Below are 13,384 nucleotides of genomic sequence, written 5' to 3'. Positions count from 1 at the left end.
ATTAATAACGTTTCAAATGAAACGAACTATTTAAACAGGTCGGAGGTTCAATCCCATCTTACCTATCAAAAAACTTTAAATATGAGCAAATTACTTTGCTTGAACTCAACTTGCTTCGGTCGTGGATATCTACAGTTATGGCAAAGTAATCCGAGGGTTTGCGATAACCCCCCTACCCTACCTGAGTATTGATGATATCCTGCATACCTTCATTATGTATCAATCTGCTAATGCAATCCACCAAATCTTTGGTAACCTCTTTATGCATATAGGCGGGACCTTCATTATGTATCAATCTGCTAATGCAATTGTAGGGAATCAAACCGGGTAGAACTCACCCCTAAAGTTCTGTTCACTTGTTTTCTCGGGAAAGGAAAAGAAAAGGTTTCGTGGGAATCTGACGTGGCATTAGCAAAAGAAATCTAAGAAAACTGCGTAGGAAAAGGTTTCCTGCGCCTGTTCATGTGCGAAGGAACTGTGCAGGAAAATGTTTTTCCCGAGAAACTGCTTGCCCACCTTTTTTCACTAGTTTTCCCGGGAAAGCAAATCCGATCAAAATAGTGCGATTTGGTTTCCCACACTTGTGAGAAAAGAGACATTTCTACATCATTTTTGGCAATTCCATGTCATTATTTGACACTTTCCACCCAGGCTTGTTACTTTCTCAGGAAAGCAAGTGAATACCAGAATTCTGTCTTGTCAAGGAAAAAAGAGACTGTTTCCTGGAGATTTTCTTTCCCGAGAACTCAAGTGAACAGAGCCTAAAAGGCTAAAAGCTAGCTGTTAGAGGGAGGGTGCCCGTTCCCTTGTAACCCATCCCATCGATCTAATCAATTGATAGTACTATTTGGTTGGTGGAATCATCAAATCCCTTTGCCCACCAAAATAGTGTTTCCCTCAACCTCAAAGCAAAGTAAAATGATGTCATTTGCCTTTCTCAACGGATCTAATCACGTTATACGACACATCAATGCCCAATTTGAGTTTGCTAGTCAAATCAATTGATCTAATCACATCATATTACACAGTATTTTCCATAGAGCAGTGATAAATTCGTATCCCTTTCTTCCCCAGACCAACCCCTTCAGTGTATTTATGATTCTCTTTTTACACTACAAGAGGTGGCTTAGGAAGAAAAGGGGGCGAATTTATCATTCCCCTACCTGTATCTGGGTGAATTATTATGCAATCATGAACAATCAAGTAAAAGACATATTGGAATCCATTTGGATTGTATTGTGGTTGGACACATAAATGTTGCCAGTGGCATATTTGAAATTTGTGGATTTGCTTTGTGGGGCTGAATCATTCATGTGTTTGTCCCCGCCGGAGATACTCTATGCTCCAAAAATCGGCACTATAAGGGTGTGGCTCTCTGGCGTAAAGTCATGGGTTTGCTCCCCAGTGATGAGCGTTCGAATCCCCCGTTGCTTACCCGATGTGCATGGTTTCCGGGTGATTGCGCGCATCCGTAGGGAAATAGTCCTACCCCCGAAAAGGGGTGGGGACACCCTTCGTTACAAAAAAAAAAAATAATAAAAAAATAAAAATAAATTGAAAGGTTAGATCATCCAGTGAAGCCCAATTTTAGGGCAGGACGTATCTAGGATGGGACCCAAACCCATGAATAGTTTAGATCATCCAATTATGTGGGCCCCACCACATAAAAACACTTTTCATTGGCTTGTATTATGACTTATGAGATAGTTGTTATTGGGCCCACCGATGTGATTTCACTTATTTAGATTGTTCAACTACCGGGCCCCGCCACCATTAAAAAAAAAAAAAAAAAAAAAAAAAAACTATTGGGCCTTACCACAGAGATCAGAGATCTCACACGTTAAAAACTGCACTCAATGAATGGGCCTAATCATCTAATCTTTCCTTGATCACTAGACGAACGGCCAAGATCATTTTGGTGATGCCTCACTTTTCCCAACAGAATGAGTTTCAAATTTCAAACCGTAACAAGTATTTCCCTCCGTAAACGCTGACGTGAGGGGTAGTTTCGTCATATTAAAATCCACTGGATTTGGCAATCTCCGTATTTCCCGAATCAAACCTTAGCAAAAAGTACACAAAATCCAATGGCAGTTCCGATATTTCTCCAAAAACCAGTGCCAATCTCCCATTCAATTAAAATAATACATTGACAAAGATACCAGAGAGAGTCCAAGCCAAGGGTTTAAAAACCACTCCTCACTCCCCAACAATCCCCACTCCATCAAACCCCAACTCCACTTCACATTCCCTCAACTTTCCCTTCTTTTTCCATGGAAACTCGTTTTCCTTTCCTCATCTGATTCCCCTTTCCTCCATTTTTCTCTGATCTAAAGCTTTCTATCATCACCATGGCTACATCGAGAGAATCAACACCTCCTCCTATAATAGGAAAGGCAGGGAGATATACAGTTTTTCTAACTCCACCATCAACACCAAAACCCTCTTCAAATTTAGCCGAATCGCCGAAAATTCCGCCTCCTGTTCAACCTCCGCCGCTGCAATTCGATAAGTCGAGTCATCGATCTTCGAATTCGGCGTTCGGATTCTTCTGGAATGCTGTTTCCAAAGTTCAAGATGGTATCTTTTTTATAATCTAGGGTTTACTTTTGATTTTCTGGGGTTTTTAGAGTTTTTTGTGTTTTGGTGTTTTTGGATTCTTCTGGAATGCTGTTGCTAAAGTTCAAGATTGTGTCTTTTTTGATAATCTATGGTTTATTTTTGGTAATCTAGGTTTTTTTTTTTTAGAGTTTTTGTGTTTTGGTGTTTGTTACGGACCCGAATTGGTTCGTAACGTGATTGATTTGCTTAGAGGGAAGATCAGCCTCTTGATCCACTTCGACTTCGAGGGAAGGATCAATCCTCCTTTGTGAAAAAAGACACAATTTCTAAGATGATTTCTTCATTCCTTGATTTCCATTACAATATCATGTGCTTATATAAAGCACTCCAGGGTAAACATAGAAAGATCTTATGATAAGAATAAAAATAACTAGATAATGATTATCCTAATCTAAATTAGTATTATAATCTATCCAGCTACTAAATATATCAGATCTAGTAATCTTATTAGATCTGATCTTATTCTCTAAAATAACAAAGTAATTTATTCCATTCTAAATGGGACCCATCTAGGCACGAATCAGTGTTTTTGGATTCTTCTGGAATGCTGTTGCTAAAGTTCAAGATGCTATCTTTTTGATAATCTAGGGTTTTTAGAGTTTTTGTGTTTTTGGATTCTTCTGGAATGCTGTTGCTAAAGTTCAAGATGGTATCTTTTTTATAATCTATGGTTTATTTTTGGTAATCTAGGGTTTTTTAGCCTTTTTGTGTTTTGGCCTTTTTAGATTCTTCTGGAATGCTGTTGCTAAAGTTCAAGATGGTATCTTTTTTATAATCTATCCTTTATGTTTGATACTCTAGGGTTTTTAGAGTTTTTGTGTTTTGGTGTTTTTGGATTCTTCTGGAATGCTGTTGCTAAAATTCAAGATGGTATCTTTTTGCTAATCTATGATTTATTTTTTATAATCTAGAGTTTTTAGGGTTTTGGTGTTTTTGGATTCTTCTGGAATGCTGTTGCTAAAGTTCAAGATGGTATGTTTTTGATAATCTATGCTTTATTTTTGTTAATTTAGGATTTTTGTGTTTTGGTGTTTTTGGCAGTGCATTCGAGTTTTGATGAGTATTTAGCGGACTGGTTTGGGTTGAATCAGTCGAAGTATCAGTGGGCGTTGAATGACTACTATGAAAGCAAGGGCATGGTGAGTTTGGTTCTTGTTTGGGCTTTTTAGGATTGTTTTTTGGAATTCTGGTTTTCGTTTACTTTTCAGATCTGATGAGTGCGTACGAGAGGTTTATCTGATTTGTTTAGTTCTTAATTTTTCCTTTCCTTCCCTAATTCTGCCCAATATAGGGTGTTTTTTTTTTCCCCAGGTAGTTATGTTAGAGATGTGGATAGGTAACTAGTAGATTTATGGGTGTTCTTTGAAATAAGGAATGACTGTTTTTTGGGTTTAAGTTTCGTTAGGAGTAGTTGGAAATCAAAGTGTTAGTTTTCTTTTACTCTACTTCTTTTTATCTTATGGAGAATTCTGTTGCTTTAAGAGTTGGTGTACCAAATTAGTGTTCATCAACCGAAAGTTCGATTGGCCTGAAAATATGTGGAGCATGTTATTTTACTCTAGTGCCAAATTACTGTTCAGCAACTGAACGTGTTGCAAGTTGTTGCATTCCTATTTGTTTCTTGGACAAGACTCTAGCCATCTCTTTATTTTGGATTTTGAACCTGTTTGATGAGCTTGGATTGGGAAGCTTCTTGCTGTTTCCCTAGTGATTGTTATTGATCTCTTATTGCTGTTTCTTCATACTTATTGATCTCGTAGTACATGGGCTGGATAAAGTGCAACCGGTAAATTTGTAGACTCCTTATCGTCTCAATGGGGACTTTCTTTATCCCTCCTAGAAGAGTATTGCGAGGATGGATTCAGATAATGTTCTGGAAGGAAGTAGAATGGAAGTTTAGAATCCTTGAACTATTTATGCATGTGAACTGCCATGAAACTCAGTATGTTAGCAGGGTGATTTGAAGGCTGAATATACTTCAGTTCTTTCATCTGGCTTTTCATGTAAAAGGAATCTGATACAACTTAATATTTTCTTTATTTAATGAGTCGGGGTTATGCACTGACATTCTAGATGGCATCAGCTCAGGAATTCCTTGGTGATTGAATGGTATGACTATATGAGTGCCAAATTTCATGATTTATCATTGAAAAAGAAGAGAGAGAGAGTGGTCTACTCTTTCGACGATGGGGGAGAAATTGAGGCGGGGGGACTGGCTTTGCTCCAGATGCTGTTACCGCAACTTTAGATGGCGAAGAAACTGTCGGTGGTGCCAATATGGGAGAATGATAGGAACATTGAGGTTGTCTTTGTCACCCGTCTTGCAGATCCCGAGACTACCAACCAGGGGGCAAATAGGGGTTTGGCCTGACTCAAGGGAGATCCTAACCAGCTCGGAGGAAGGAATTCCGACCTTATCAATATCTGGAAAGGAAGTGGAAGGTTGAATACAAATTCTAAAACCCTGCTTGGTTGGTAGGATAAAAATGAAGGACTGGAATCTTCACGATCTATGGAATTGGGCTAAATGTTTTTGGGACATTCCAACCCTTGCCATGCCTAACATTCTTGAAGAGAATGAGGTACTCTTCATGTTTGAGAATGAGGAGCTGGCATCCAGAACCTTGAAGATGGGGAAAAGACTTGTGGCATCTTTCTCCACTCTCTTTCTGTGTGGGGCCCGGAATACCAGCAGGAGGCGAAGGCAATCTGGGTCAAATTCATCGGAATCCCTCTTCACGTATGGGCAACATCGACCGTGGACGCCTTGGGGAGCATCTTTGGAACGGTCTTGGAAGTAAAAATGGAAGAAGTTATGGTCAGCGTATGAGCTATGCCTAGGCAAAAATTTATACAACGAAGTGGAAGCTATTCAGGCCTTTTGTCCATATTCGGGACCAGAACTGTTGTTTCAAAACAGGCATAGAACTTCAGGACCCCCAGCCAACAGAATGGAAGCTGCCTCTAGGATTTGTAAACAATTCTGGGGAAGCACCTTTCAGGGTTGCCTTGCCTCCCTCTGAATGGAGCTCTAAGTTTAAATTTTGGTCTTTTGCTTTAAACTAAGATGGACTTGTGAGGTCCATACAGATGCCTTATACTATTGGTAGGGAGTGTTGAATACAGGGAGGGCATCTTATTGCTTATGAGTGCCGGTAGCTAAATGGCATCAAGCAAAGATACACAATGCAAGAGAAGGAAATGATTGTGGTGGTGCTTTCCATGCCATGTGGAGAGACTTCACTCTAATTTTGTCAAAGAGACAACTAATGTGGCCACAAGCTATTTTCTAATGCAAAATAAGCTATCACGAAGTAGGCTCGTTGGAAATATTCTCTTGTTAAATTTGGCATGGTGCTAGAGTACAAGCTTGATAAATCTAATCAAGTGGTATACATGCTAAATCAGAAGGCCAAGTAAACCTCCCTAAAGTTGGATGAACTTGCTACCATGGTTGACTCAAAAGCAACTTCCATGACCAAATTCGTTAAGGGGCTCAAGACGGACCCGTGTTCAAAGATCCTTATGTAGCTTGTGTAGGGGAAGACTTGTCGGTGTTGGGTCCAAGATGGCCTCCAAGTCACTACTGGGAGCCGATTGTACGCGTGCGATAAGATCTCAGGAAGGAACTTCTCTCAAAGAGAGCCATGCGAAGCTATGAGCAAGGCACCATGGGATCCAACACATGTTGACCTTGCTGGAACTAGGATATTGTTGGCCCATGATGGGTGATGATGTGGACGGATATGTTTTGTCTTGTGTCACAGGGATGTAGTTGGAATTATGACTGGGAAGTGGCCTCGTCTCTCTGTCTTCAAAAGTATGTTGGCAGAAGACATTTGGTGGGCACTCCGTTCTAAGAGGGCTGATTGCCCCATTCCTTTAGGGGGTTGGGCTCCCATGACATGCTGCCCCCCCAGGCCCAACCGGTTGTGGGTCGTAAGCGTAACCTTGGTGGCTTGCTGAAGGGCTGTACGAGGACCTTGCTTGTGTGTGTGAGACACAATGGGAGATTGACTTGAAGTTCGTCAGCGTGCTCTAAGGGAGCCTCAGACCATGAGTTTTCTAGAGAGATGCTCCAGCTTCGTTGGTCGCGGATGGGGGCCAAAGATAGTGCATGTTGAGTTGGGTTCCCACTTGCATTGCAAGCAAGGTTTTAAATTTTGGATGTCGGTGAGGACCAAAACCGAAACGTTCTGAACCGAAATTGCCGAAATTTACCAAATTTCGGTCGAAGTTTCAAAATTTTAGCCGAAATTTTTGATAAAATATTAATTTGTTATTCCTTTACAGAATTTCAGCCAAAATTACCAAAAGGGCGATGATATTTGCACCCCCCCCTCTCATTACGCATGTGCCCCCTTATTACGTGATTTGACGTCAAAAAGCGTTAAAAGTTGCCCACTTTTCACGTCAAATCATGTTATAAGGGGAGCGCATGCGTAATGCTGGGGGAGTGAAAATATCATCTCCCTTGCCGAAATTTTGTCCGAAATTTCGGCCCCAAAAAAAAAAAAACGACATTTCAACCGCCTTTACTGAAATTTCAGGATTTCAACTAAAATTTTGGTTTCGGTGAGGACAGAAATTACCCTCGAAACCGAAATTTAAAATCTTGATTGCAAGGACGGATGGTGCGTGAGGCTCCAACAATACTTTGCCTCTCCACCGCGGCACGTCTTGAGGGTAGGCCAATCTCTAGGCTTTCCATGAGTTCGTGTTGGGTGGCTATAGCCACTCTCGCTGGACACAAGTCTTTCGGGTTAGTCCATGGGGCATGCTTGCTCCTTGGATGACCAAGCATTCAGGCTTGACGGACTGGGATGTGGCAGACAGTGCCTCATTCCTTGGTGGGCTTCACCTCTCCGAGCAGGAGAGTGGGCTCTTGCCATAAGCTTGCAAATTGTCCCTTGATGTGGTGGTGTGAGCACCTAAATCTTTAGGTTTGGCCGAGTGGAGCGCGGTTGTACCTAGCCTTGCCTCAAGATGGTTGGAGTTGCTTTGTGTGACGCTCCTTGCGGACTAGTTCACGGCATAGGTTTGTGCCTTGAACTGCCGGGTCATAAGACTTCGAATTGGTGTGTGGCATCGACATGCCTTGCACTGGATGGACTTGCACTTGGGTTTAGAGCCTTGTGTTCAATGATTTCGTGATGCAGGCTGATCGAGGGAGGGCTTAAAGATGCGCAAGTCAAGAGTAAGCTTAGTAGCCTGTTGAGCAGCTTGGAGATTGTGAGCACAAAACATCAAGAGGTGTTGGGCGTGTAGGGCCTTGCGCTGGAGAAGGTTGGCCTTAGCATATGTGTATGTTGAGGGCACCACACGGGTTTGTCTGCGCGAAAAAGAAAAGGCTTGTGACACTTGCCTTGTCACCACGATAAGATGGAGGGGCCTGGCCAATGGGTCTTTTAGAGTTTTTTTTTTGGTGTACAGAGGACCTATTAGAGTGCATATTTGGATTTCATTGTGGGCTTACCAAAGGTTAGAGAGGTTGGCCTTCTCGTGGATATATCAATTGATGTAAGACAACACGAGAGGAAAACTAGTTCTTGTAGCCTTGATACAAAAAATAATGCATAACCAAAGGAAGAGAACTAGAGAGAGAATCTAGGATTTTTGATGATTTAGGTTCGAGATGAACTCAGGGATGTAATTATATGGATTAAAATGACAGATCTAAGAATCCTAATGTGCAAACAAAATGAAATTAGGAATTAGGATTACCTAAATGAGTTACCATTCAAAAAACAAAAAAAAATTACCTAAATGAGTTGAATGCAATTAGATGGACAAACTACCCTGGTCAATCTGATCATGGGGATGGTGATGAAAACCTAAGCCCCTAGACAACTTTGAGATTAAGAAAAATGAAGCTATGGAAGGATAGAAGATTGGTATAGAAACAATAATAATAAAAAATACAAATATTAGAGCAAGAGTTAGATCAAGATACCTTAAATAGAAAACAAAATAGAGGATGGAAGGATAAATATTTGGCATCACACTAACCAAACCAAATGCATCACACCAATGGGCATCAAGGCATCTAGACATTACACCAAGACTATGGGTATCAAGAATCACACCAAGACTATAAACATCACATCCACACTTGCATAGAAGCAAAGAGAGTTCTCATTCATAAAATCATCATGCTTTGCGATTGATCTCGCCCATGACTTCTAGATTCTTCTCTTAACTTAAAACCCTAACATGTGGGCCTTCGTTAAGTAGAAAAGCCCTCTCCAAAAGCATCTCATTGAAATCTCAAAAAAATCCTAATAACAAAACACTAGAATGTGGGTGAATGGTGAAAGCCTAACTAAAACAAGATAATTTATATGATGCCCGACCGTCAAAATCAGACGGGCTAGGTGGCAAACCACCTGCCCCTTCGATTTTGATCTGGCCAAAACACTCAAAAAAGGTGTTTTGACCAGATCAAAATCCAAGGGTAGGTGGTTTGCCACCCAACCCTTGAGGTTTTGACGGTCGGGCATCATATAAAAACTCCTAAAACAAACTAGAATGTGGGTGACTGGTGAAAGCGGTGAAAGCCTAACTAAAACAAACTACTGGCTGAGCCCAATTAACATTGAAATTTGAAATTTTAACAAGTAATTTAGCCTTATGAATATGAATAGTTTTATAGAATAATTTTTTGGCATGATCTATGGTGTGGTGATGCTCCTTTTTGTACCTTGTATCCCGATCTCTTGGTGGTTGCCAAAGATAATGAAGCTCTCGTCAAAGGCTGTTTTCACCAGGAGGATGGTCGAATCTCTTGGAAGGTGGAGTTCGCGAGAGCGGGGGGGGGGGGGGGGGGATGGGATTTTGAGAGAGGTGGATCGAATAGCCAGTGTTGGATTCTCTAAACTCCTGTTATACTAAGAAGAAAGGCTAAAAGGGTTTGGATTTGGGATTCTTGTGGCTGCTTCACTGGAAAGTCTTTCTACTATCATATTGCACTCTGCCACTTCGAACCTACTAGAGTGTGTGCTTTTGGGTGGACTGCCTTCGTGGGTAAGATCCTTACGGTTGATTAGTTGAGAAATAGTCATATGTTGAAGCTTGGTATCCAGGCAGGGGAATCATTGGATCATATTTTTATCCATTGAAAATTCTCTAGATATATTTGGGGCCAAATCATTCTAAGGTGATTTGGAATTTCTTGGGTTTTCCCCATTTTGTATGGAAGACTTGTTGGAATATTCGTCGATATCTCCTTGGAAGAGAAAAGGGAGAATTATGTGGAGATTTGTTCTTCTAGACTTCTAGTTCTGTTTGGTTGCCAGAGGCTAGAAGATCAACAACGTTTCAAACGTCGCTGATCTTCTAGGCATCTTCCGAAGTATGTTTGGTTGCCAAATTTGCAATGAAACTTCCTTTGACTCCCAAACATCATGATTACCTTTTACCCTACGTGGTGCCTATGTGGCGGAAATGTTTCCTCCTCTAATCTTCCAACCAAATTTCACCATTTTGGTGGAATTTGGGTGGAAGAAGAGTAGAAAAAGGTCTTGTCTTATTCTCTTTTCTCTCTTTTCCACTCTCTATTTTGGTAATGACACCCCAACATCTTCCACTATTCTTCTAGAGGTTTGACGCGCAACCAAACACTGACATTAGTGAAAGAAGAAGTCAAAAGGGAGTTGACAAGCATGGAAGATGTCTAGGTGTTGTCTAGGAGAATAGTAAAAGAGCGGTAAGTAGTGTTTGGTTGCGCGTCAAACCTTTAGAAGAATAATGGAAGATTTAGGAGTGTCATTACCGAAATAGAGAGTGGAAGAGAGAGAAAGAGAATAAGACAACATTTTCTACTCTTTTTCCACCAAAATTCCATCAACATGGTGAAATTTGGTTGGAAGATTAGAGGAGGGAACATTTCCGCCACATGGGTGCCACGTAGGAAAAAAAGGCAATTATTATGTCTCAAACATGTCTGTGTCAAAGTTAGTTTCAATGCAAATATGGCAACCAAGCAGCATCCGACGATTCATTGGAAGATCCTTAGAGCTTGAAAGCCAATGATCTCCTTGCTTTTGAGCAACCAAACAGGGCTAGCGACCATTTTATTGATCTAGAAGGAGAGAAATGATCGGCTGTTTTGGAACTTGGTCAAAGGCTCGCTTTTCGCTTTCACCAAAATCATTTGACTCACCATATTTTGGGTTAAATCTCTCCCTTGTTTCGGGTTTGTTTCTCCTTTTGGCTTGTGGCAGCGATGGGGAGATTTGTGTTAGCGGTGAGTCAAAGGAAGCCCCTTTTCCAAATTGGATCCCCCCTCAGGCAGGGCCATATAAGTTAAATTCTGATGGTTCGAGCTTGGGTAATCCCAGGCCGGTAGAGGTTGGTGGATTGCTTAGGGATGATATTGGTGGCCTAAAGATGGCCTTTTCTAGTCCCATAAGAATTTTTTATTCTAATGAAGCTGATTTAAGGGCGGTCCTTCAGGTTTTTTTTTTGTTTTCAAAAAAAAAAAAAAAAAAAAACCCAACCTAAGGGCGGTCCTTCAGGGTTTAAGACTCATGATGGGAGCTTTTTGCCTTTGTTGGTAGTGGAAGGGGACTCCCTAAATGTCATTTGATGGATGCTTGGAGTCATCACCGCACGTGGAGATCCGCTCAATGGGTGGATGAGATTTAGGACTGTGTGAGTGATTTTTCAGTCTCTTTTCAGTATTCGGGAGTTCTGCTAATAGTGAAGTGGATAGGCTAGCCTGGGCGGGTGTTGATAGATCTCGGTTGGACAATGGGTGGATGAGATCCAAGACTGTGTGGGTGTTTTTTCAGTCTCTTTACAACATGTCAGGAATTCTGCTAATAGCGAAGCAGATAGGCTAGACTGGGCAGGTGTTGATAGATCTCGGTTGGAGGTGTTCGACTTTCTCCCTTTGTGAGAAGGGATGACTATTGATATTGTATTTCGATTCAGCCTATCTTCCCTCTATGTATTGACCACGTCAGTTGGGGACTATGCTCTTTCTTTCTCTATTAATAAAAGCTTTTCACCATGAAAATAATAATGAAGTTCTAGTGGAACCCACATCATATTTAGCCCCCCATTTAATTTTCGAAATTGGTGGTCCCCATATTCTCTCTCGCTTGAGAAGAGTAAAAAAACTTGACCTTGTCGAGTAAATGGAATGGTAAATGGAATGGTAGCGATCTTTAGAGGTAAGGGCTTCTTCACTGGAATTCTTCGCAGGGATCCAAATACAAGTAGATAATGGCCTTTTTTTCCATTAAACAAGATACTTCATAAATTGCTCATCAAACACCTGTTCTATGTCTTCGCTAGGCTTAAGAAAGGATGGTAAACAAACAACTTGCTCATCACTCTCTGTAGTGTTGTAGAATTATCATGTCCATCATTTTCTTTCATGGCAGTATATTAAGGCCATGTTCGGCAACACTTCTCATTCTCGCCTAAAGAATCCGGCGGAAAATGAGAAACTTTAGAAACAGTTATTTATTGCTTCAAGGAATCCTATTTTTTAGTCGAAAAAGTAGCTGAAATTTTGGAAACGGACCCTAGCAGGTCACGCGGCCGAACAAGATTTTTGAGATTTTTTTGGGTTTCGTCATTCTCCCCTCCTAAAAAAGGGGAAAATCCCGTAAAAGAATAGTTGCCGAACACGCCCTAAGAATACATGGGTTGATCTTTTAATTTTGAATGTGAAAACTTTGTATCGCAACCCTTACCAATATTGGGCGATTTTCTTTAACTCTTTGGCCATGCATGATTCCTTGGAAACTTGTCCAATTACAACAACACTGGCAACTAGCAAGTCTCTTTGCAAATTCCATTGAATTGAGGTGTCTAGAAATTTGAGAATGAAGCTAGAAATTTTTGACACAATGCTCCATAAACCTTTTATTGCCTACTCTCACGCAAGAGGCCAAAATCCATCATGGCAACTGAGTCAAGCAAAGTCTTTGATCTGTGAAGATTACACACGGACCAGAAATTAATTACAGACAGGACAACTTAATTCTAATTTTGTTTATTTTGTAAGCCATACAATTGATCTCCCATCGCCAAGTAAATCTCATGGTGTTCATAACCTTTTTAAGAAGTGGACCTAAACTGCTGAAATTGATCCCTCGCAGGAAAAGGAAGGCATAAAACCAAAAGAGGTGGCAAACAAACGGGCAGATGTGTAACAAGGCTGTAAGCAGGTAATTTGTTGGATCAATGGTTTTTTCAAGTCCATGTGTTGTTTTTGCTTTAGAGTTTCTTAACATGAGATATTGCGAATCTGCAGATTGTTAAATGTAGCGAGGATGAGAAGATCTCTTTTTTTATGATTAGATCATATATATGTGATGGCTTAATTGGATGAAATGCCATGTGCATGGTTACTAAGAACCTTGGGAAGAGATCCCCATTCGATCCAAACGGTTGATTACCGTTGTTACTTCTCTCCTCTGTCATGGCACAACACCTATTAACAGTGTGGCATATTTAAATTTATATAGCCGTTGCACCGTTCCTTTGGCATTTTGTACTAGTTTTGAATATTGAATATTGAATATTTATTAACCTATTAGAAATCAGAAGCCACAACCTGAATAGTTGTTGAGCCTCCTCTCATCTTGAAGAATGTTTGGTTGTATTCATGGACTTGCAAATTACATTATGAATATCTACAGTCCTTTCTTTACTTTTTTGATAAACTAACAAAATTGAAGGAATGCAGTAAATTAGAAGGGACTTAGGGATAGAGCAAACGGCATTGGATTTGTCATTCTTGTACACA

At 40.7% G+C, this 13,384-nt stretch overlaps 1 protein-coding gene across 1 annotated transcript; it reads left to right on the top strand.

The window, feature by feature from the left end:
* Window positions 1–2,180: 2,180 nt before the first annotated feature.
* On the top strand, window positions 2,181–13,301 carry LOC143856831 (uncharacterized). Its single transcript, XM_077367129.1, has 4 exons — window positions 2,181–2,580; window positions 3,664–3,761; window positions 12,735–12,803; window positions 12,890–13,301. The coding sequence occupies exons 1-3, from the start codon at window positions 2,352–2,354 to the stop codon at window positions 12,786–12,788; spliced, it is 381 nt and encodes a 126-aa protein (XP_077223244.1). The 5' UTR covers window positions 2,181–2,351; the 3' UTR covers window positions 12,789–12,803; window positions 12,890–13,301.
* The last annotated feature ends 83 nt before the right edge of the window (window positions 13,302–13,384 follow it).

This window comes from Tasmannia lanceolata, unplaced genomic scaffold (assembly GCF_043159265.1).
Source record: "Tasmannia lanceolata isolate RefF3 unplaced genomic scaffold, GAP_Taslan_0.1 ptg000023l, whole genome shotgun sequence".
Taxonomy (NCBI): domain Eukaryota; kingdom Viridiplantae; phylum Streptophyta; class Magnoliopsida; order Canellales; family Winteraceae; genus Tasmannia; species Tasmannia lanceolata.
Note: the sequence above shows the minus strand (reverse complement) of the source record. Positions and strands in the feature narration are given on the sequence as shown.